At 40.4% G+C, this 26,184-nt stretch overlaps 1 protein-coding gene across 1 annotated transcript in view; it reads left to right on the top strand.

Annotated features, from left to right (window-relative positions):
- LOC128646928 (alpha-aminoadipic semialdehyde dehydrogenase) overlaps nt 1–26,184 on the top strand; it is a 340,000-nt gene that overhangs the window by 104,616 nt on the left and 209,200 nt on the right. The window contains exons 11-13 of the mRNA XM_053699738.1: nt 24,930–25,053; nt 25,288–25,420; nt 25,822–25,866. Coding sequence (XP_053555713.1) covers nt 24,930–25,053; nt 25,288–25,420; nt 25,822–25,866 — 302 coding nt within the window. The remainder of the gene's footprint in view (nt 1–24,929; nt 25,054–25,287; nt 25,421–25,821; nt 25,867–26,184) is intronic.

Below are 26,184 nucleotides of genomic sequence, written 5' to 3'. Positions count from 1 at the left end.
ATTCAGGTTTTGCCATTCAGGCGCTTAGGGCACTATGGCTTAAATCCTGGTCAGCTGATATTACTGGAGGAAAAGTCCACGCCCTTCCCCAGGATAGGTCCAACAAGTTAAGGACCAAACAGACTAATTTTCGTTCCTTTCGTAACTTCAAGAGTGGCGCAGCTTCATCTTCCTCTTCTACAAAACAAGAGGGACATTTTGCCCAGTCAAAGCCAGTCTGGAGACCTAACCAGGCTTGGAACAAGGGGAAACAGGCCAAAAAGCCTGCTGCTGCCTCTAAGACAGCATGAAGGAGTAGCCCCCGATCCGAGACCGGATCTAGTGGGGAGCAGACTTTCTCTCTTCGCCCAGGCTTGGGCAAGAGACGTCCAGGATCCCTGGGCTCTGGAGATTGTTTCCCAGGGATATCTTCTGGATTTCAAAGCTTCATCTCCAAAGGGGAGATTTCATCTCTCACAATTATCTGCAAACCAGATAAAGAGAGAGGCATTCTTACGTTGCGTTCAAGACTTACTAGTTATGGGAGTGATCTACCCATTTCCAAAGGAGGAACAGGGGCAGGGCTTCTATTCAAATCTGTTTATAGTTCCCAAGAAAGAGGAAACTTTCAGACCTATCTTGGATCTCAAGATCCTAAACAAATTTCTCAGGGTCCCATCCTTCAAGATGGAGACTATTCAAACCATCCTACCTATGATCCAGTCATAGATCAATATATGACTACCGTGGATTTAAAGGATGCTTATCTACATATTCCGATACACAGGGATCATTATCAGTTCCTCAGGTTCGCCTTCCTAAACAGGCATTACCAGTTTGTGGCTCTTCCCTTCGGGTTAGCCATGGCACCAATAATCTTTACGAAGGTTCTAGGGTCCCTTCTGGCGGTTCTAAGACCGCGGGGTATAGCAGTGGCCCCTTACCTAGACGACATCCTGATACAGGCGTCGACTTTTCAAATCGCCAGGTCCAATACGGACATTGTTCTGGCATTACTGAGGTCTCACGGGTGGAAGGTGAACGAAGGAAAGAGTTCGCTCTCCCCTCTCACAAGAGTTTCCTTCCTAGGAACTCTGATAGAATCAATAGAAATGAAGATTTATCCGACAGAGGTCAGGTTGTCAAAACTTCTAACTTCCTGCTGTGCTCTTTTTTTTATTTTTTTTATTTTTTTTTTATTACTTTATTTATGATCAGTGGAGCGTACAAAAATAAAAAGAAATCACATTTTGTGCCACGCAGGGCCCATGACAAAGAAAAAGAAAAATATTACATAAGATTATAAAAGAATATTTATCAATGTTATTAACATTTCACAAGATTTTGTTGAATGCTCCACTGAGGAATTTTCTCTTTTTTTTTTTTTCCCCCCCTCCTTCCCCTTTTTTTGTTACAAAAACCATTTGCTTGAATGCCATGGCTCGCATGACATTCTGTACCAGTGAGAAACTAAAAATAAAAAAAACATAAACACAAACGGAGTAAAAGAAAAAAAAAAAAAAAAAAGGAAAGGGGGAGGAGGGGGGGAAAAGGGGGGGGGAAGGGGAGGGGAAGGGGGGGGGGAAAGGGGGGAGGGGAAAAAGGGAAGGGGGGGCTAATCACTTTTGGAGAGAAGAGGGGGCGAGCTAAGGAAATGTACATAATTCCCTATCTTTCCTCCCCGATCACCAAATGCCAAGAAGAGTTTTTAAATGGGAAGATCAAATAATCAATTTCACTTTCATGAAGTGTCTTTATGAACACTGCCCATTTGTTAAAAAAATTCTTTATTTCCGATTCCTTGTCAATGTTTGCACCTTTTTGTTCTATTACACATTGTTTTTTTAAATAATTTTTAACTTCAGTGATCGTTGGTAGTGTTCTCATTTTCCACTTTTTACAGATCAAATATCTGGAAGCTAGGATGGACAAGTTTATTAATTTTTCATTATTTTGGTAAATATTTTCCCTATTTAGACATAAAATGATTTGATATAGTGATAAAGTAAGCATCTCGGCTTTCAAGGTAGTTTTGAGCCAGTATTCTAATTTACTCCAATAGCCTCTGATTTTGGGACAATGCCAAAACATGTGTATAAGATTTGCCGCCGGATAAGAGCACTTAGGGCATTTACTAAACTGTTGATTATGCACTCTGAGGCCTTTCTCCGGGGTGAAATAGGCCCTATGCAAAAGTTTAATGTGCGCCTCTCGCCAGGTAGCCGACAAAGTGGTTGCTACCACTTTGTTGATTGACAACTGAAGAGTCTTTGTTTCAATATTGCTCTGTGGTATTAGGGAAGACCATACCTCTGCCATCTTATCCAGGGTGGGGGCATTCTTTTTAATGCTAAGTGTGTGATAGCATGGGGCTATAGACATATGCCCATTTTTATTTAAGATTGACCAATTTTCCAGTTTGCCTAACGTCCAATGCCAACCTACTTCTTTAGTTAATTCAACAATGAAGTGTCTTACTTGCAGATATGCAAAAAAGTCCTTATTGTCAAGATTATATTCATTTTTTAAATCTTCGAAGGTTTTAACACATTTTCTATCAGCATTAATTAGATATAATATCCTGTTGAGGCCATTATTATGCCATCTATTAAAGACCGCAGAGCTTATGCCTGCTTGGAATTGTGGGTTTCCTATCAGAGGTAGGTGATTTGTAGCAGTACTAGTAACTGCTAAGAGCTTGGTTATTTTCCACCAGGCCTTAATAGGGTTATATATAGTTTTGAGATTTTTAATCTTTATTGGGAGCTTTTTTGGCAGACAATGAATCATAGCAGATGGGAGGTAAGGTTCACAGATGCTAAGTTCCAGCTCATTATTTAATACATAATTCTTGGCAAAGATCCAATCCATTATGATGCGGGCTAAGAAACTAAGATTATAAAATCTGATATTTGGCACTGCTAAGCCTCCATAGTCTCTTGGTGCAGTAAGTTTAGCAAGTGATATCCTAGATCTTTGCCCTTGCCATAAGAATTGTCTAAGCCACATATTAATAGAACGTGTATCTTTCTCCAACAAAATCAAGGGCACGTTTTGCAAGATATAGAGAAGTTTGGGGAGGAGAATCATTTTGAACAATTCTGATCGGCCAGATATAGATAAGGGTAAATGTTGCCAATCTTTTAACTTTTCCTTTATAATAGTTAGTATAGGAGTTATGTTAAGTTTATATAAATCTTTTAAATTAGTTGGTATATGTATACCAAGATACCTAAAAGATTCAGAAACTGCAGTAAATGGTATTAAAGATAGAACTATTATTTCTTCTCAGCCACAGTATCTCGGATTTTGATTTGTTGACTTTGTAACCCGAAAAAGAGCTAAAGTGATCTGTTATAAGAAGAAGTCTTGGTATATTATGTTTTGTATTAGAGAGATAAATTAATAAATCATCGGCATATAGTCCAGTTTTTATCTCATAGTTCCGAATTTTTATACCATCAAGAGATTTTCTTATCATGATTGCTAAGGGTTCGATAGCTATATCAAAAAGAAGCGGGGAGAGAGGGCAGCCCTGTCGTGTCCCCCTCTCTATTGAGATAGGGGTAGAAATGGTATTGTTTATTATCAGTTGCGTATTGGATTGTTGATGTAGATTTTCTAAGAAATCAGGGAACTTTCCTTTAATCCCAAATTTTAATAAAGATGTTATTATGTGATTAAAGATTACTGAGTCAAACGCTTTTTCAGCGTCGATTGACAGAATAGCTAAGTCTGGGGTGCCCTCTCTCTCCGCCTCAGAAGAAGGAAGATTCTGGATATAATCCATTGTGACCAAGAGTTCTCTAATTTTTGCCGCGGAGTTTCGCTTATTAAGAAAGCCCGCTTGATCCATGTGAATAATTCTCATTAAGATAGATTGCATCCTATTTGCTAATATAGCAGTCATGATTTTGTAATCAGAATTTAAGAGGGCGATTGGCCTATATGATTCTTTTTGTGATGGATCCTTTCCTCCTTTTAAAATCAGAGTCGTGAATGAAGAAGAAAAGGAGGAGAGGACCGACTTACCATTGATATATATTTTGTTGTAAAGATTACTCAAGTAAGGCGTTATTTCAGGTGATAAAAGCTTATAAAATTCATTTGGGAGCCCATCTGGGCCTGCTGCTTTATTGAGGGAGAGATTAATAATTGCCTTTTCTATTTCTTCTTTCAAAATAGGGGAGTTAAGGATAGCTATCTCTTCAGGAGAGGCCGAGGGGCAGGTAATTTTATTCCAAAACTCTGTGGCTTGAGAAGCATCATATCCTCTACTAGAGTATATATTTTGAAAGTATTCAGTAAATATATTCAATATTTCCTCTGGTTCTGTTATCTGCTTCCCCTTGTGAGATAATCTTTCTATTATTGGTTTTTTTTCTTCATTTTTAACTAGTTTGGCAAGCATTTTTCCAGATTTGTTGCCAAATTTGTATAGTTTAGCCTGGAATCTAATTTCTCTATTGGTTTCTTGGGTCATTAAAAAAGTGTCTCTGATAGATTTGGCACGGACGTACTTTGCCCAGTTTAGGGGGGTTTTTGTAAGTAGGTAATGATTATATGAATTGACCAGATAGTTATTTGTTTCTCTTTTAATTTTACCTTTTTAGCTAATATGGCAGTAAAAGCAATGATTTCTCCTCTAAGCACGGCCTTTGCTGTTTCCCAAAATATGTCTGGGTGCTCTATATATTCGTTATTAAAATTAAGATATTCAGTAAATTTATCCTTGATCCACTTTTTAAATTTTGAGTCTGTTGCTAAATGATAAGGAAAAAAGAATTGTGATATTTTTGATTTAGGGTGATCAAAGTGTAACTCGAGGGAAATAGGTCCATGATCAGACAAAATAATTGGCATTATATCTGCTTTCACTTTGTATATAGGTATGGATTGGTCTATTAAAAATAGATCAATCCTGGAAAGGGTTTTATGAGCTTTTGATAGGCAAGTATAGTCTTGGGTGTCAGGGTTCTGGGCTCTCCAAATGTCACGTAGCGCTAAGTTATGCTTAATCTGGTTAATTATTTTAGAGTCTAAATTATCTTTTTTCTGTTTTAACTGTTTGAGATTTTTTCTTAATCTATCTAAGGGACAATTTGGTGCCATATTGAAATCTCCTCCTAGTATTAAGTGCCCTTCACTGAATAAGAGAAGTTTAGATTGGATCATATTCCAAAACTCTGGATCATTAATATTTGGTCCATATAAGTTACAAAGTGTATAAGTTATATTTAAAATTTTTATTTTTACCAGAATATATCTCCCCCCGGAGTCAGCCTCAGAGTGCAAAACCGTCACCCCAGATCTTTTACCAATTAGTGTAGCCACGCCTCTTTTTTCCCAATACTTGGTGCTACCAAAACTTCTTTAACCCATTGTGTCTTTAGTTTTAAAGATTCCTCTAAATTTAGATGGGTTTCTTGTAAAAAACCGATGTCGGCTTGGATCTTTCGAAGATAGGCAAGTATCGCTTTTCGTTTGATAGGGGTTGAAATACCTCCCACATTCCAGGATACTATTTTTAAATTATTTATCACTTGTGCCATTTATATAAAAGGAAGGGGGGAGAGAGGAAAAGGGGGAGATAAAATGAGGAAAAGGGAAGGGAAGAACAGAACAAAACAAAGCAAAACAAAGCAAAGCAAAGCAAAGCAAAAAAAAACAAAAAAACAAACAAAAAAAAAAAAAAAACCCTGCTGTGCTCTTTATTCCACTTCTCATCCGTCAGTGGCTCAGTGTATGGAGGTAATCGGATTAATGGTAGCGGCAATGGACATAGTTCCGTTTGCCCGCCTACATCTCAGACCACTGCAACTTTGCATGCTCAATCAGTGGAATGGGGATTACACAGATTTGTCCCCTCTACTAAATCTGGATCAAGAGACCAGGGATTCTCTTCTCTGGTGGCTATCTCGGGTCCATCTCTCCAAGAGAATGAGTTTCCGCAGGCCAGAATGGACTATAGTAACGACAGATGCCAGCCTTCTGGGCTGGGGTGCAGTCTGGAACTCCCTGAAGGCTCAGGGTTCGTGGACTCAGGAGGAGGCCCTCCTTCCGATAAACATTCTGGAACTAAGAGCGATATGCAATGCTCTTCAGGCTTGGCCTCAGCTAGCTGCGGTCAGGTTAATCAGATTTCAGTCGGACAACATCACGACTGTAGCCTATATCAACCATCAGGGGGGAACAAGGAGCCCCCTGGCAATGTTGGAGGTTTTTAAAGATAATTCTATGGGCAGAGGTTCACTCTTGCCATCTCTCAGCTATCCATATCCCAGGAGTAGAGAACTGGGAGGCGGATTTTCTAAGTCGGCAGACTTTTCATCCGGGGGAGTGGGAGCTCCATCCGGAGGTATTTGCCCAGTTGATCCAACTATGGGACAAACCAGAACTGGATCTCATGGTGTCTCGTCAGAACGCCAAGCTTCCTTGTTACGGGTCCAGGTCCAGGGATCCCAAGGCAGCGCTGATAGACACCAGCGCCCTGGTGTTTCCACCGCTTCCTCTGCTCCCTCGTCTGATTGCCAAGATCAAGCAGGAGAGAGCTTCGGTGATCTTGATAGCCCCTGCGTGGCCACGCAGGACTTGGTATGCAGATCTGGTGGACATGTCATCCTTTCCACCATGGACTCTGCCTCTAAGGCAGGACCTTCTACTTCAAGGTCCCTTCAAACATCCAAATCTAATTTCTCTACGTCTGACTGCTTGGAGATTGAACGCTTGATTCTATCAAAGCGTGGTTTTTCCGAATAGGTCATTGATACCTTAATTCAGGCTCCAAAGCCTGTCACCAGGAAAATCTATCATAAGATATGGTGTAAATATCTTCATTGGTGTGAATCCAAGGGTTTCTCATGGAGTAAGGTCAGGATTCTTAGGATATTATCTTTTCTCCAAGAAGGATTGGAGAAGGGATTGTCAGCTAGTTCCTTAAAGGGACAGATTTCTGCTCTGTCTATTCTTTTGCACAAACGTCTGGCTGAGGTTCCAGACGTTCAAGCGTTTTGTCAGGCTTTAGTTAGAATCAAGCCTGTGTTTAAACCTGTTGCTCCGCCATGGAGTTTAAATTTAGTTCTTAAAGTTCTTCAAGGGGTTCCGTTTGAACCTTTACATTCCATAGATATTAAGCTTTTATCTTGGAAAGTTCTGTTTTTAGTAGCTATCTCTTCGGCTCGAAAAGTTTCTGAGCTATATGCTTTACAGTGTGATTCCCCTTATCTGATTTTCCATGCAGATAAGGTAGTGTTACGTACCAAACCTGGGTTTCTTCCTAAGGTGGTATCTAATAAGAATATCAATCAGGAGATTGTTGTTCCTTCACTATGTCCTAATCCTTCTTCAAAGAAGGAACGTCTATTACACAATCTTGATGTGGTTCGTGCTTTAAAGTTTTATTTACAAGCTACGAAGGATTTTTGTCAAACATCTGCTTTGTTTGTTGTCTACTCTGGACAGAGGAGAGGCCAAAAGGCTTCGGCAACTTCTCTTTCTTTTTGGCTAAGAAGTATAATACGCGTAGCTTATGAGACTGCTGGCCAGCAGCCTCTTGATAGAATTACAGCTCATTCTACTAGAGCAGTAGCTTCCACATGGGCTTTTAAACATGAGGCCTCTGTTGAACAGATTTGCAAGGCGGCGACTTGGTCTTCGCTTCATACCTTTTCTTAATTCTATAAATTTGATACTTTTGCTTCTTCGGAGGCTATTTTTGGGAGAAAGGTCTTACAGGCAGTGGTGCCTTCCGTTTAAGTTTCCTGCCTTGTCCCTCCCTTCATCCGTGTCCTAAAGCTTTGGTATTGGTATCCCACAAGTAATGGATGATCCGTGAACTGGATACACCTTACAAGAGAAAACAAAATTTATGCTTACCTGATAAAGTTATTTCTCTTGTGGTGTATCCAGTCCACGGCCCGCCCTGTCATTTTAAGGCAGGTGTTTTTTTATTTTTAAACTACAGTCACCACTGCACCCTATAGTTTCTCCTTTTTTTTGCTTGTCTTCGGTTGAATGACTGGGGGTGGCAGTTAGGGGAGGAGCTATATAGACAGCTCTGCTGTGGGTGTCCTCTTGCAGCTTCCTGTTGGGAAGGAGAATATCCCACAAGTAATGGATGAACCCATGGACTGGATACACCACAAGAGAAATAAATTTATCAGGTAAGCATGAATTTAGTTTTTTTGTCAGAACAGAAATCTGACTCCTCTCCTAAATCCTCTGGCTCAGTCTAGAGACCATCTTCAAATTGGAATAAATCCAAGCAGAATAAGAAACCTAATCCAGCCTCTAAGACCTCATGAAGGTACTACTAGATAGTCTTGAAAAAGGCCTGGGAAAGGCCGAAACGCGTTGACACACTACTGGTTTATGATATTTTATAACTTTAATTTTTCACTTCTACATTTTTTTGTATACATCTATTGAATCAAGTTTAATCTTTGGAACTCTACCTGGAATTTTCTGTTACCTCTCACTGCTACACATATTTATATACATTTTTGTATACTTTTTCATTTTTTCATAATTTTTTCACCTTATATCATCATTTTTTCATTTTTATGACATATTTAAGTATGGATTAACTACCACACTCTAACATTTGGATACCACAATTTGGACACACTATTTGGACACTTTGAACTACCATTATTTGGACACTTTAAAATTTTATTTGTTTTGAAGACTGTTATTTAAATTTCATTTGTTTTGAAGACTGTTATATAAGTTTGTCACACTTATATCACTAATTGTTATTCACTTATATGTTTTTTCACTGAACAACGTAGCGTTGGTTACATACAAACAAATCCACCTTTGGTATAGTCTTGTTATGACATACTAACTCAATTTATACCTATTTTATAAATCATGGATCCATGTAGATTTTAATTTTAGAATTTTTGTATTATCTTGTACTTGTATGTATATTTGTGACTTACATGCTGTTTTTAAATTGTTTATATATTAAACCATCAGTATAAATCACTCTAGCCTTTTTAGCTTATAGCGCTCCCACCACTCTTACTATTGATAGGGGGCATATTAAAATTTTAGACTGTGTCCAAAATCCCTGGAATATTTCTCGGGGGGGGGGGCTTTCTCACCCATATTCCAAAACATCCTATGAAAGCTCAGGCTTTTCAAAATCTGTCTCAGATCTGGAAAATATGGAAGTAATTGTTCCAGTTCCTTTACATTGTACCAAAGAAGGAAAATTCTTTCAGACCAATTCTGGATCTGAAAACGCTAAACAAATTTGTATAAATACCAACTTTCAAAATGGAAACTATAAGGAATATTCTGCCTTTTGTTCAACAAGGTCACTTTATGTCCACAATAGATTTACAGGATGCTTACCTTCACATCTCAATACACCCAGAACATTACCACTTCCTGAGGTTCTCTTTCCTGGAAAAGCATTATCAGTTTGTTGCTCTTCTGTTTAGTCTAGCTACAGCTCCAAGAATATTTACCAAGGTTCTCAGTGCCCTTTTATCTGTAATCAGAGTTCAGGGTATTGCAGTATTTCCTTACCTGGACGATATCTAGGTGCTAGCTCAATCTTTTCATTTAGCAGAATCTCATACCAAACAACTCTTGTTTTCTTCAAAGACATGGTTGGAGGATCAATTTACCCAAAAGTTCCTTGATTCCTCAGACTAAGGTCACCTTTTTATGTTTCCAGATAGATTCAATGTCCATGACTTTCCCTGACGGAAAAGAGATGAATAAAATAGATTTCAGCTTGTCTGGACCTTTAGTCTGATTCCCTTCAGTGGCTCTGTGTATGGAATTACTAGGCCTTATGATTGCAGCCTCGGATGCAATTCCATTTGCATGCTTTCATATGAGACCTCTTCAGCTTTGTATGGTGTGCCAATGGTGCAAGAATTATATTCAGATATCCCAAGAGATATTCTTAGATCCTAACACGCACATATCTTTGACTTGGTGGCTAAATCATCACTCTATTATTCAGGAGACTTCTTTTGCTCATCCTACCTGGTCAGTGATCACCACAGATGCAAGTCTCAGGTTGGGGAGCTGTCTGGGGGTCTCTGACAACACAATGAGTTTTGATTCCTTGGTTGGCAAGGTTACCAATCAATATTTTGGAACTTCGTGTTCTCTCCAGAGCCCTTCAGACTCGGCCTCTATTGAAAAAGAAGCCTTATCTCCATTTCAAACAGACAATAATACTGCAGTAGAGGTATCTCTAATGCATTCTTGGGCAGAAACCAATTCCTTCCTCATCACTGCATTTCAGATTCTGGGTGTAGACGACTGGGATGTAGATAACCTCAGTCGTCAGTCCTTACATCCAGGAGAGTGGTCTCTACCAAGATGTATTCTATCTGATTGTACAGCTATGGGGCCTACCAGAAATATATCTGATGGCCTCTCGTTTGAACAACAAACTTCCCAGGTACCTTGTGATGTCCAGTGATCCTCAGGTAGAGGTGTTTGATGCTCTAGCAGTTCCTTGGTCTTTACAGCCTGCCTATATATTTACCCCTCTGGTCCTACTTCCTAGAGTGATTAAAAAAAATGGAATAATCATTTGTAACCCTGATAGCCCCAACGTGGTCTTGCAGGATCTGGTATGCAAAACTGGTCTAAATGTCCAGTTGTCCGCTTTGGCCTCTTCCTCTAAGGCCAGACCGTCTGTCTAAAGGTCCCTTTTTTCCATTCAGATCTAAAGTATCTAAACCTAAAGGGATAGTAAACCCAAAAAATATTTTTAACTCATGAAAAACTTCTTAAAATAATAAATACATTTGCAATTGGTACCTTTGTAAAGTTTTCCTTCCATTTTTTGTAATTTCAATTATAAACTTAGTACTGCGCCAAACCCATTTTTTAACCATTATATGGGGCCTGTTACGATGTTCTACCTAGGTAGAAACATCATGGCGGCCCGCATGCGCATTAAAACTATTTTATTAGCAACGCATGCGCAGACTCTCCCCCCAGTCTCCAGCAGTCTACTGACAGGAGCACAGGCATGGGCTAATCAGGGTATTATAGTCACATCACAGATTTTGTTCACAGGATCTTATGATTTGCACTCTGTGACTCTCTTGATCCCGGGAGATGAGATTCTCATCTCCTGGCATCAAGAGAGTCACAGAGTGCAAATCATAAGCATCGCTTAGAGGGGCAGCCTCACACTTGCAAATGAAAAGGAAGAGACATTTAGGAGAGCAGCGTGTATACTAGAATTTTTCGATGCCTGTGATGAAGTCCATCTGTGTTTTAGACGTTCACTACGGCAGTAAGTTTGAGAGCTATGTTTATTTAACTGTCGGGCTCATCTCCCCCTCCCTCTGGCTGTGTTTGCTTTCATGTGGAAACGGAGCCATCACCGTCACTAATCAAGCAAGCACAGCAAGAGGGAGGGGGAGTGGAGCCTGACAGTTAAATAAACATAGCTCTCAAACTCACTGCCGTAGTTAACGTCTAAAACACAGATGGACTTCATCACAGGCAGGGAAGAATTCTAGTATACACACTGCTCTCCTTAGTGCAGGGATGAAGTGTAGGACAGAAGCAGCTTGCACAGCTCTCATTGTAAACTTGCATCCTGAAGCGTGGAGTTCCTGTTTATGTTGTTCCCTGTCTCCTCTTACTTGCCAGTGTGAAGCTGCCCCTTCTACCAATATAATCAATAAGCTTTGAACAGCTGTGCTTTAATGTCAGTACTGCGCATGCGATGCTGACTGAATCTAATATTTAAATTAAGGGGCCCAGCCGCTTTGCCATTGGATGGGGGGCGGATGCTGGATTATATAAACCATGCCTCATTTTATGGGCAGTCTTTACCGCACATTTCATAACAATTTATCCTTTAAAATTAAGGTATGTGAAAGCTTAAATTAAAGGGACAGTATACACTCATTTTCATATAACTGCATGTAATAGACACTACTATAAAGAATAATATGCACAGATACTGATATAAAAATCCAGTATAAAACTGTTTAAAAACTTACTTAGAAGCTGTCAGTTTGGCTCTGTTGAAAAGGTAGGTGGAAAGCCCACTGCAAGTGGCAAATAAAACACTCCCCCCCCCCCTCCCCCTTCTTTTGCATATGAAAGACCCTTTACACAAACAGGAGCAAGCTGGAGTAGGTAGTCGAGCGTATTCACATAAAACTTTGGGGCTTGGTTAGGAGTCTGAAAATCAGAGCAATGTTATTTAAAAATAAGCAAAACTATACATTAATTAAAAAAAAAAACTTTATGGGCTATATAAATAGATCATCTACAAAACATTTATGCAAAGAAAAAATGAGTGTATAATGTCCCTTTAATGTAAAAACTATTTTAAATGATTACATTTATAATAGTAATTATAATAATATATTTTAATTAGGTTCACATGGAAATCAATTTCTAACCCTTTAATGTCACGGAAATTGAACGCTTAATTATTAGTCAGATGATTCTCTGACTCTGTGATAAACACTAATTCAGACTCACAGATCTATCACAAAGTTGGAAAACTTACATTTCATAGTGTACTACCCATGATTATTCCTGGCATTCCTTTAGAATTCCTAGAATTCTTCAATTCCTGCAGAATGGTTTAGATGAAGATTTATCTGCCATTTCTTTGAAAGGCCACATTTCTGCCCTTCCTGTAAAAAAAATGAAATTGTTTTGTTCAGGGTTAATCCGGATTAAACCTGTTATTAGGCCATTTTCTTCTCTTTAAAGTCTTAACCTAGTATTGAACATTCTACAAGCTCCTCCTTTTGAGCCTATGCATAAATGAACATTTAACTACTTTCTTGTAAAGTGGTGCTACTTTTGGCTATCTCTTCTGCTAGAAGAGTTTCTGAATTGTCTTTTCTCTTGTGAGTCTCCTTATATGATTTTTCCATTAGGATAAAGCAGTTTTGCAGACTACTTTTCAATTTTTACCTAAAGTTGTTGTTAACTCTAACATTAATAAGGAAATTTTCATTCCCTCCTTGTGTCCTAATCCAGAAAATGCTGCTGAAAAATTATTGCATTCTTTGGACGTTGTTAGAGCATCGAAATATATTCCGGACCTAAGAAAGGCCAGAAGGCCTCTGCTATTTCTTTAGCCTCTTGGTTGAAACTTTTGATTCACAAAGCTTATTTGAAGGCGGGTCAGCCTCCCCCACAGAGAGTTACAGCTCATTTTACTAGATCGGTTGCCTTATCTTGGGCTTTCTAGAATGTGGCTTCAGTTGATCAATTGTGCAAAGCGGCCACTTGGTCTTCTCTGCATACCTTTTACTAAATGTTACAATTTTTATGTTTTTGCCTAGTCAGAAAGGTCCTTCAGGCAGTTGTTGTCTCAGTTTGATAATTGCACCTATACTTTGAGTTTTTGTCATAAGACTGGATTTTTGGATTTAATTTCTCAGTGAAAAAAGCTGTTTTTAATGTACACATCTTGGGTATTATATCCCATAAGTAACGGATTTATGTAAGAACCTACCTGATTATATTCATTTTATATATTAATTTATATATATTGAGGCCCCACCCATTTGAGGTTAACTTTTGTTTAAAGCACATCCTTTTTTCCCTGCTCCTCATTATTGGCTTTACACCTTTTAAACATCTAACCACTTGACTATTCGTAAAATCGAGGTTTGTGTGTGGTGGGGGTGGGGGGGGGGGGGGTTATAGGCTTAAAGTGAAGGTATACTTTGGTGAATGAAAGTCCGTTTTTTAAAAATACTATTAAAAACAGGGGCACTTTCATTCATCAAAGTTTACAAATCAGCCGTTTTGATTAAAAACCTACCTTTGTTTCTTTTCACAGCAGCTTTCTCCTCCTGGAAATCCTCTCTTCACACGTCAGCAATGACTAATCCGGCTTCCTCCAATCATGGCTTTCCCCCAGGGTGGTTATCGCCTGAGGCCATGCTGTGATAGGAGGAAGCCGGATTAGTCATTGCTGACGTGTGAAGAGAGGATTTCCAGGAGGGGGAAGCTGCTGTAGCTGTGAAAAGAAACAAAGGTAAGTTTTAAATCAAAACGGCTTATTTGTAAACTTTGATGAATGAAAGTGCCTCTGTTTTTAATAGTATTTTTAAAAAACGGACTTTAATTTATCAAAGTTTACCTTCACTTTAATGTATGAAACTGACCAATTATAACTGCAGAGATGTAAGAAAAAAAATATATAATATTAAGCTCAAGCATAAATTGTAACCAACCTGAAAATCCAAAATAGGTAAGCACAGCAATAGAACGCTGATCAACGAATCAAAAACACTGTCACCGGGGCGAATTCAAACAAGAACTGAAATAAAGATGTGTAAAATAAAGTTATCAGTTAAGGATTAGCCAATTATGGCAAGGCATAGACAGCCAATAAGATAGCATGTTTTGTTAATAGAATTTACCTAAATTCTTACTTTACCTACTTAAAGATAATGGGGCCGATTTAACAATCTCTGTATCGGCCCCAGTGCCTCTGTTTCCGCGTGAGCCATCAGGATCGCCGGAAACTACGGCTGCTGAAAATAATCGATTCAGTGATGCATCGCGATGAAGCCGTTAATGATGCTGCATTGATGCAGTGCAGACCTGAATCGATTCAGGGGTCAGTGACGTCATTGCGCAACGTCACGTGACCCCGCCTCTCTCACAAAGCAGTATATTCAGAGAAGCCGACATAAGGATCAATCTGTCCTTATGCTTTGCAGCGGCTTGCAGTTTTCATGGTTACAGCCACACCACATCAGAACTTGCTATGCACACTGTGCAGATATCTGACACGGAGAGCACTCCAACAGACCTCCCCTCTCACACACACAAATGTTCCGGTTAGGAATTTTTATGACACCTATATCCTAAAGAGCCGACAGCAGCCTCATGTAAACAGTGAATCTTTTCTTGTATTATCGATTCACTGTTTACTGTTGGGGTCTCTGCTGCATGTTTGCTCTCTGTCATATTCCTAGCTAACGAGCATTTGAGGGTTGCTATTAGATATACAAAAGTCGCACAATTTATACTTTATTTTCAACATTTTGAGAGGCAATAGTGTGACTTTTGTAAAACTTGACTTACTATATCTAATAGCAACCCATAAATGTTCGTTAGCTAGGGATATGAGAACAAACATGCAGCAGAGCAGAGACCGCAACAGTAAACAGTAAATCGAAAATGCAAGAAAATATTCACTGTTTACATGAGGCTGCTGTTGGCAGTAAGTGTCATAAAAATTCCTGACCGGAAAATTTGTGTGTGAGAGGGGAGGTCTGTTGGACCTATTTTCCAGCCCCCAAGTTGACCATTACCTCTCATTATTTTTCATTGTGCATTTACACTTTCCTTTTTAAAATAAATCTACAAATTCATTTCTATCTGTGCATATTGTATTATGTTTATGAGCGATGTCCCATCTTTCTCCAACATAGGTGTGTCCGGTCCACGGCGTCATCCTTACTTGTGGGATATTCTCTTCCCCAACAGGAAATGGCAAAGAGCCCAGCAAAGCTGGTCACATGATCCCTCCTAGGCTCCGCCTACCCCAGACATTCTCTTTGCCGTTGTACAGGCAACATCTCCACGGAGATGGCTTAGAGTTTTTTAGTGTTTAACTGTAGTTTTTATTATTCAATCAAGAGTTTGTTATTTTGAAATAGTGCTGGTATGTACTATTTACTCAGAAATAGAAAAGAGATGAAGATTTCTGTTTGTATGAGGAAAATGATTTTAGCAACCGTCACTAAAATCCATGGCTGTTCCACACAGGACTGTTGAGAGCAATTAACTTCAGTTGGGGGAACAGTGAGCAGTCTCTTGCTGCTTGAGGTATGACACATTCTAACAAGACGATGTAATGCTGGAAGCTGTCATTTTCCCTATGGGATCCGGTAAGCCATGTTTATTACGATCGTAAATAAGGGCTTCACAAGGGCTTATTAAGACTGTAGACTTTTTCTGGGCTAAATCGATTCATATTTAGCCTTGAGGAATCATTTTATTTGGGTATTTTGATATAATAATATCGGCAGGCACTGTTTTAGACACCTTATTCTTTAGGGGCTTTCCCAAAGCATAGGCAGAGCCTCATTTTCGCGCCGGTGTTGCGCACTTGTTTTTGAGAGGCATGGCATGCAGTCGCATGTGAGAGGAGCTCTGATACTTAGAAAAGACTTTCTGAAGGCGTCATTTGGTATCGTATTCCCCTTTGGGCTTGGTTGGGTCTCAGCAAAGCAGATACCAGGGACTGTAAAGGGGTTAAAGTTCAAAACGGCTCCGGTTCCGTTATTTTAAGGGTTAAAGCTTCCAAATTTGGTGTGCAATACTTTTAAGGCTTTAAGACACTGTGGTGAAAATTTGGTGAATTTTGAACAATTCCTTCATGTTTTTTCGCAATTGCAGTAATAAAGTGTGTTCAGTTTAAAATTTAAAGTGACAGTAACGGTTTTATTTTAAAACGTTTTTTGTACTTTGTTATCAAGTTTATGCCTGTTTAACATGTCTGAACTACCAGATAGACTGTGTTCTGAATGTGGGGAAGCCAGAATTCCTATTCATTTAAATAAATGTGATTTATGTGACAATGACAATGATGCCCAAGATGATTCCTCAAGTGAGGGGAGTAAGCATGGTACTGCATCATTCCCTCCTTCGTCTACACGAGTCTTGCCCACTCAGGAGGCCCCTAGTACATCTAGCGCGCCAATACTCCTTACTATGCAACAATTAACGGCTGTAATGGATAATTCTGTCTAAAACATTTTAGCCAAAATGAACACTTATCAGCGTAAGCGCGACTGCTCTGTTTTAGATACTGAAGAGCATGACGACGCTGATAATAATGTTTCTGAAGGGCCCCTAACCCAGTCTGAGGGGGCCAGGGAGGTTTTGTCTGAGGGAGAAATTACTGATTCAGGGAACATTTCTCAACATGCTGAACCTGATGTGATTACATTTAAATTTAAGTTGGAACATCTCCGCATTCTGCTTAAGGAGGTATTATCCACTCTGGATGATTGTGACAAGTTGGTCATCCCAGAGAAACTATGTAAAATGGACAAGTTCCTAGAGGTGCCGGGGCTCCCAGAAGCTTTTCCTATACCCAAGCGGGTGGCGGACATTGTTAATAAAGAATGGGAAAGGCCCGGTATTCCTTTCGTCCCTCCCCCCATATTTAAAAAATTGTTTCCTATGGTCGACCCCAGAAAGGACTTATGGCAGACAGTCCCCAAGGTCGAGGGAGCGGTTTCCACTTTAAACAAACGCACCACTATACCCATAGAGGATAGTTGTGCTTTCAAAGATCCTATGGATAAAAAATTAGAAGGTTTGCTTAAAAAGATGTTTGTTCAGCAGGGTTACCTTCTACAACCAATTTCATGCGTTGTCCCTGTCGCTACAGCCGCATGTTTCTGGTTCGATGAGCTGATAAAGGCGGGTAGATAGTGATTCTCCTCCTTATGAGGAGATTATGGACAGAATCAATGCTCTCAAATTGGCTAATTCTTTTACCCTAGACGCCACTTTGCAATTGGCTAGGTTAGCGGCTAAGAATTCTGGGTTTGCTATTGTGGCGCGCAGAGCGCTTTGGTTGAAATCTTGGTCGGCTGATGCGTCTTCCAAGAACAAGCTACTTAACATTCCTTTCAAGGGGAAAACGCTGTTTGGCCCTGACTTGAAAGAGATTATCTCTGATATCACTGGGGGTAAGGGCCACGCCCTTCCTCAGGATCGGCCTTTCAAGGCAAAAAATAAACCTAATTTTCGTCCCTTTCGTAGAAACGGACCAGCCCAAAGTGCTACGTCCTCTAAGCAAGAGGGTAATACTTCTCAAGCCAAGCCAGCTTGGAGACCAATGCAAGGCTGGAACAAGGGAAAGCAGGCCAAGAAACCTGCCACTGCTACCAAGACAGCATGAAATGTTGGCCCCCGATCCGGGACCGGATCTGGTGGGGGGCAGACTCTCTCTCTTCGCTCAGGCTTGGGCAAGAGATGTTCTGGATCCTTGGGCGCTAGAAATAGTCTCCCAAGGTTATCTTCGGGAATTCAAGGGGCTTCCCCCAAGGGGGAGGTTCCACAGGTCTCAGTTGTCTTCAGACCACATAAAAAGACAGGCATTCTTACATTGTGTAGAAGACCTGTTAAAAATGGGAGTGATTCATCCTGTTCCATTAAGAGAACAAGGGATGGGGTTCTACTCCAATCTGTTCATAGTTCCCAAAAAAGAGGGAACGTTGAGACCAATCTTAGATCTCTAGATCTTAAACAAGTTTCTCAAGGTTCCATCGTTCAAGATGGAAACCATTCGAACTATTCTTCCTTCCATCCAGGAAGGTCAATTCATGACCACGGTGGATTTAAAGGATGCGTATCTACATATTCCTATCCACAAGGAACATCATCGGTTCCTAAGGTTCGCATTCCTGGACAAGCATTACCAGTTCGTGGCGCTTCCTTTCGGATTAGCCACTGCTCCAAGGATTTTCACAAAGGTACTAGGGTCCCTTCTAGCTGTGCTAAGACCAAGGGGCATTGCTGTAGTACCTTATTTGGACGACATTCTGATTCAAGCGTCGTCCCTTCCTCAAGCAAAGGCTCACACGGACATAGTCCTGGCCTTTCTCAGATCTCACGGATGGAAAGTGAACGTGGAAAAGAGTTCTCTATCTCCGTCAACAAGGGTTCCCTTCTTGGGAACAATAATAGACTCCTTAGAAATGAGGATATTTCTGACAGAGGCCAGAAAAACAAAGCTTCTAGACTCTTGTTGGATACTTCATTCCGTTCCTCTTCCTTCCATAGCTCAGTGCATGGAAGTGATCGGGTTGATGGTAGCGGCAATGGACATAGTTCCTTTTGCGCGCATTCATCTAAGACCATTACAACTGTGCATGCTCAGTCAGTGGAATGGGGATTATACAGACTTGTCTCCGAAGATACAAGTAAATCAGAGGACCAGAGACTCACTCCGTTGGTGGCTGTCCCTGGACAACCTGTCACAAGGGATGACATTCCGCAGACCAGAGTGGGTCATTGTCACGACCGACGCCAGTCTGATGGGCTGGGGCGCGGTCTGGGGATCCCTGAAAGCTCAGGGTCTTTGGTCTCGGGAAGAATCTCTTCTACCGATAAATATTCTGGAACTGAGAGCGATATTCAATGCTCTCAAGGCTTGGCCTCAGCTAGCGAGGGCCAAGTTCATACGGTTTCAATCAGACAACATGACAACTGTTGCGTACATCAACCATCAGGGGGGAACAAGGAGTTCCCTAGCGATGGAAGAAGTGACCAAAATCATTCTATGGGCGGAGTCTCACTCCTGCCACCTGTCCGCTATCCACATCCCAGGAGTGGAAAATTGGGAAGCGGATTTTCTGAGTCGTCAGACATTGCATCCGGGGGAGTGGGAACTCCATCCGGAAATCTTTGCCCAAGTCACTCAGCTGTGGGGCATTCCAGACATGGATCTGATGGCCTCTCGTCAGAACTTCAAAGTTCCTTGCTACGGGTCCAGATCCAGGGATCCCAAGGCGGCTCTAGTGGATGCACTAGTAGCACCTTGGACCTTCAAACTAGCTTATGTGTTCCCGCCGTTTCCTCTCATCCCCAGGCTGGTAGCCAGGATCAATCAGGAGAGGGCGTCGGTGATCTTGATAGCTCCTGCGTGGCCACGCAGGACTTGGTATGCAGATCTGGTGAATATGTCATCGGCTCCACCTTGGAAGCTACCTTTGAGACGAGACCTTCTTGTTCAGGGTCCGTTCGAACATCCGAACCTGGTTTCACTCCAGCTGACTGCTTGGAGATTGAACGCTTGATCTTATCGAAGCGAGGGTTCTCAGATTCTGTTATCGATACTCTTGTTCAGGCCAGAAAGCCTGTAACTAGAAAGATTTACCACAAAATTTGGAAAAAATATATCTGTTGGTGTGAATCTAAAGGATTCCCTTGGGACAAGGTTAAGATTCCTAAGATTCTATCCTTCCTTCAAGAAGGATTGGAAAAAGGATTATCTGCAAGTTCCCTGAAGGGACAGATTTCTGCCTTGTCTGTGTTACTTCACAAAAAGCTGGCAGCTGTGCCAGATGTTCAAGCCTTTGTTCAGGCTCTGGTTAGAATTAAGCCTGTTTACAAACCTTTGACTCCTCCTTGGAGTCTCAATTTAGTTCTTTCAGTTCTTCAGGGGGTTCCGTTTGAACCCTTACATTCCGTTGATATTAAGTTATTATCTTGGAAAGTTTTGTTTTTAGTTGCAATTTCTTCTGCTAGAAGAGTTTCAGAATTATCTGCTCTGCAGTGTTCTCCTCCTTATCTGGTGTTCCATGCAGATAAGGTGGTTTTACGTACTAAACCTGGTTTTCTTCCAAAAGTTGTTTCTAACAAAAACATTAACCAGGAGATTATCGTACCTTCTCTGTGTCCGAAACCAGTTTCAAAGAAGGAACGTTTGTTGCACAATTTGGATGTTGTTCGCGCTCTAAAATTCTATTTAGAAGCTACAAAGGATTTTAGACAAACATCTTCCTTGTTTGTTGTTTATTCCGGTAAAAGGAGAGGTCAAAGAGCAACTTCTACCTCTCTCTCTTTTTGGATTAAAAGCATCATCAGATTGGCTTATGAGACTGCCGGACGGCAGCCTCCCGAAAGAATCACAGCTCATTCCACTAGGGCTGTGGCTTCCACATGGGCCTTCAAGAACGAGGCTTCTGTTGATCAGATATGTAGGGCAGCGACTTGGTCTTCACTGCACACTTTTACCAAATTTTACAAGTTTGATACTTTTGCTTCTTCTGAGGCTATTTTTGGGAGAAAGGTTTTGCAAACCGTGGTGCCTTCCATTTAGGTGACCTGATTTGCTCCCTCCCTTCATCCGTGTCCTAAAGCTTTGGTATTGGTTCCCACAAGTAAGGATGACGCCGTGGACCGGACACACCTATGTTGGAGAAAACAGAATTTATGTTTACCTGATAAATTACTTTCTCCAACGGTGTGTCCGGTCCACGGCCCGCCCTGGTTTTTTTAATCAGGTCTGATAATTTATTTTCTTTAACTACAGTCACCACGGTACCATATGGTTTCTCCTATGCAAATATTCCTCCTTAACGTCGGTCGAATGACTGGGGTAGGCGGAGCCTAGGAGGGATCATGTGACCAGCTTTGCTGGGCTCTTTGCCATTTCCTGTTGGGGAAGAGAATATCCCACAAGTAAGGATGACGCCGTGGACCGGACACACCGTTGGAGAAAGTAATTTATCAGGTAAACATAAATTCTGTTTTCACAGTTGTTTGAAAGATTACATATATATATATATATATATATATATGTGTGCATGTGTGTGTGTGTATATATATATATATATATTGTTTGTATGTGTGTATGTATGTATGTATATATATATATATATTTCTCTTGCAAGGTGTATCCAGTCCACGGATTCATCCTTTACTTGTGGGATATTCTCATTCCCTACAGGAAGTAGCAAAGAGAGCACACAGCAAAGCTGTCCATATAGCTCCCCCTTTAGCTCCACCCCCCAGTCATTCTCTTTGCTGGCTCTAAGCACTAGGGTCTCTCTCAGGCAACTGGGAGGCGGATTTTCTAAGTCGTCAGACTTTTCACCCGGGGGAGTGGGAACTCCACCCGGAGGTATTTGCCCAGCTGACTCAGCTATGGGGCACCCCAGAGTTGGATCTGATGGCGTCCTGTCAGAACACCAAACTTCCTCTCTATGAGTCCAGGTCCCGGGATCCCAAGGCGGTATTGATAGATGCTCTAGCAGCGCCTTGGTCCTTCAATCTGGCTTATGTTTTTCCACCGTTTCCTCTCCTCCCGCGTCTGGTTGCCAGAATCAAGCAGGAGAAGGCTTTGGTGATTCTGATAGCGCCTGCGTGGCCACGCAGGACTTGGTATGCAGACCTAGTGGACATGTCATCTGTCCCACCATGGTCACTGCCAATGAGGCAGGATCTTCTAATACAGGGTCCGTTCAAGCATCCAAATTTAGTTTCTCTACGTCTGACTGCTTGGAGATTAAACGCTTAATTCTATCAAAGCGTGGGTTCGCTGAGTCAGTTATAGATACTCTGATTCAGGCTAGAAATCCTGTCACCAGGAAAATCTACCATAAGATATGGCGGAAATATCTTTGTTGGTGTGAATCCAAGGGTTACTCATGGAGTAAGATTAGGATTCCCAGGATATTGTCCTTTCTCCAAGATGGACTGGAGAAAGGATTGTCAGCTATTTCCTTAAAAGGACAAATATCTGCTTTGTCTATCCTGTTACACAAGCGTCTGGCAGAGGTACCAGACGTTCAAGCGTTTGCTCAGGCTTTAGTCAGAATCAAGCCTGTCTATAAACCTGTGGCTCCGCCATGGAGTTTGAATCTAGTTCTTTCAGTTCTTCAAGGGGTTCCGTTTGAACCTTTACATTCCATAGACATTAAGTTGTTATTTTGGAAAGTTTGTTTTTGATAGCTATCTCTTCTGCTCGAAGAGTTTCAGAATTATCTGCCTTACAGTGTGATTCACCTTACCTGGTGTTCCACGCAGATAAGGTAGTTTTGCGTACCAAGCCTGGTTTTCTTCCTAAAGTTGTTTCTAACAAGAATATTAACCAGGAAATAGTTGTTCCTTCTCTGTGTCCTAATCCATCTTCGAAGCAGGAAAGTCTATTACACAATCTTGATGTAGTTCGTGCTTTAAAGTTCTATTTACAAGCAACTAAGGATTTCAGACAAACATCTTCCTTGTTTGTTATCTATTCTGGTAAGAGGAGAGGTCAGAAAGCGACTGCTACCTCTCTTTCCTTTTGGCTGAAAAGCTTCATCCGTTTGGCCTATGAGACTGCTGGCCAGCCGCCTCCTGAAAGAATTACTGCTCATTCTACCAGAGCAGTGGCTTCCACATGGGCTTTCAAAAATGAGGCTTCTGTTGAACAGATTTGTAAGGCAGCGGCTTGGTCTTCACTGCATACTTTTGCCAAATATTACAAATTCGATACTTTTGCTTCTTCGGAGGCTATTTTTGGGAGAAAGGTTTTGCAAGCAGTGGTGCCTTCAGTTTAAGGTACCTGTCTTGTTCCCTCCCTTCATCCGTGTCCTAAAGCTTTGGTATTGGTATCCCACAAGTAAAGGCTGAATCCGTGGACTGGATACACCTTGCAAGAGAAAACGGAATTTATGCTTACCTGATAAATTACTTTCTCTTGCGGTGTATCCAGTCCACGGCCCGCCCTGGCATTTAAGTCAGGTAAAAAAATTTTTTTGTTTAAACTACAGTCACCACTGCACCCTATGGTTTCTCCTTTTTCTTCCTAACCTTTGGTCGAATGACTGGGGGGGTGGAGCTAGAGGGGGAGCTATATGGACGGCTTTGCTGTGTGCTCTCTTTGCTACTTCCTGTAGGGAATGAGAATATCCCACAAGTAAAGGATGAATCCGTGGACTGGATACATCGCAAGAGAAAGTAATTTATCAGGTAAGCATAAATTCTGTTATATTTATTGTTTGTATGTGAATATATATATATATATATATAATATGGAATAGAACAAGTTCATGAAAATCATGGGCAGTAATCGTGATGCATCGCGGAATCAAATCGTTGACAGGATAATCGGATCGAATCGTATTGTGAGACCAGTGAAGATGCACACCCATACCGGAAACAGGAGTTAAGAGGCAGCAGACATTAATCCGCCTGATCGAATATGATCCGGTGATTGACACTCCCTGATAGCGAATCATGTCTGCCAGGGGTATGATAAATCTACCCCGATGCAGCTATTGGAAATCTCAACGGGTTTTCCAAAAAAGTCAGTGACGTGTAACTGTTGCTTGCGCAGTGTGGTGATTGGAAAGTCTGACAGGGTTTTTGTAATGCTTTTGGGTGCGCGCATGTGCACTAGAGCCAACTCATCGAAATCTGCTGTTGGAGATTTCGACAAGTTTACGGTTTCGACAGAACATCGGTCTGCTTTCCTTAATGAAAAGGTAAGTATTTTTAAAAACTAAGCTTCAATGTAAAGTTTAATGAATGAAAGAGTATTTTTAGATACCGGGCACTTATTAAACTACATTCATTTTACGTTTGCGCACATAGTTTCGCTCTCACGCAAACTATTTACTTTGAACTTTTAATATGTGTGCTAACTCGCACTTGTAAAATCTTTACTTCCAGCAGTGTTTACGCTCGAGTGGGAGTACTAAAGGCTGCTACACTTGTAATCTAGCCCATAGTCTGTGTAAATTGATAATTTGGTTTTATCACTGGCACTTATAGTGTGACAAGAAGTGCAAATGCTTTGTGTTCACTATTTATAAGCTAGTTTAGGTGTGCATGTTACAGTAAAGGAGTGGGTTGTTTTCCATCTGAAATGTGTTGGATATGATTGCCCATGTTCTTCATATAAATTCTGACTGTGTGACTTCCATCGGGCCACTGTCTCATAATTTGTTAGGGTTTTTTTGTGTTTTTTTTTTCCGCTGTTTTTTTTGAGCACCACACTTCCTCATGCTGGCAAATGCCTCCCTTAGCTGGGAGGAGGTTAATTGATGTTATAGGTATGCATTATGGATGATATCTATCATGGTTTCATTTACCTCCTCTTGCCCTAGAGAGGCATTTGCTAAATAAATGAAGTGAGGTACAGTTTATTGGGACTTATATAAGGACAAAGCATACCCATCCCACAACCCCAGGAATAGTTATTAGAGAATCTTCCTTAACAAAAAATATTTATTTAGACTTTTTTTTAATAAAATAAAATTGGTTCTTGTAGGAGCAGCATGCTGTAAAAATGTAACCTCCTCACAGACCTAATTGTCAGTGATGCATCAAAGTATATGTGTTTTTTTTTTACTTTTTCTCCAGTTTATTTTGTCATTTGTATATAATTGGTTATTTAAAAAAAAATGCAACTAGTTCTGAATACATGTAAATAAATATTTTATACTCTTCCATTTTAGGAATCTCTGGAGATGGGAAAAATTTTGGTTGAAGGTGTTGGAGAAGTTCAGAAATATATTGATATTTGCGACTATGCAGTTGGCCTTTCTCGTGTCATTGGGGGACCTATTTTACCTTCAGAAAGTAAGAAAACCTTTAGTTCCCTAAAGCGTTGTTTTGATTGTTTGAGTGACACAATAACGGTTTTCATTTTATTCTGATATGAATAACTTGTTTAATAATTTGTGTGCTTTATTAGGCAACACGTGCAAATATTAGATGTGTTAAAGGATAAATCAGACAAGGTCTGGCCTGGTATTCATAGGAATCCTACTGAATAAACACTGATACATTTTTTTTTTTTTTTTTTTTTTAAAGGACCTGGCCATGCTCTGATTGAACAGTGGAACCCTGTGGGTTTGGTTGGCATTATCACTGCCTTTAATTTCCCAGTGGCGGTCTATGGCTGGAACAGCGCACTTGCACTTATTTGTGGGGATGTCTGTCTATGGTAAGAAATATTGGAAGCTAAGAGTGTTGTGTGATTTAAATCTTGTAAGAACTAATTTCAAAACTTTACCTGTGTTAAACACCCTGTAAATTTGTTTAGAAAGGAAATGCTCTAATAGATTTTTTTATTTTTACTATAGTGTTTTTCTTTAACGTGTATTCCTTTTACTCTCTTTCTCAAGATTCACAGTTTGTGTTTATTAATCTGTTTTATTTTAATTTACCTAATTAATGTCCCAAAATGTTTAAGTTCTACTGTTTTGAAATCCATAGAGGCAATAAGAACTTGTGGACCTATTTGTTTTTTCTGTAACCCAAAGAGCAACTGTGTTTTAAATACATAAGTGTATGATAAAGCATTTTTTTTCTTGGACTTAGCTGTACTTTTGCTTTCCTTTACAGGAAAGGAGCTCCTACAACGCCTCTAACTAGTATAGCTGTTACAAAGTAAGTTTTAATGTGTGATAAGGTGGTCTTATACTGAATATTTTCTCTCTCTCTTGTCCAAAATTATTTTTTATTTCCTTTCATATGATGGTGAGAGTCCACAAATAATTGCATGTGGGATATATATTCCCTGTCCATCTGAAACAGGCAAAACACCTCTACATTCTAGAACTTCCCATTTTGCCAGCACTCCCCTGTAATTGTTCATTATGTTTTGCCTCTAGCAGAATAACGTGAAAGTGCTCCAATGTTTACATAGTTCTCTAATTGTTCTGGGAACAATTCTCCCCTTCAATAGTGCATCATGGACAAAGGTGT

The sequence above is a fragment of the Bombina bombina genome, chromosome 2, assembly GCF_027579735.1.
Source record: "Bombina bombina isolate aBomBom1 chromosome 2, aBomBom1.pri, whole genome shotgun sequence".
NCBI lineage: Eukaryota > Metazoa > Chordata > Amphibia > Anura > Bombinatoridae > Bombina > Bombina bombina.
Note: the sequence above shows the minus strand (reverse complement) of the source record. Positions and strands in the feature narration are given on the sequence as shown.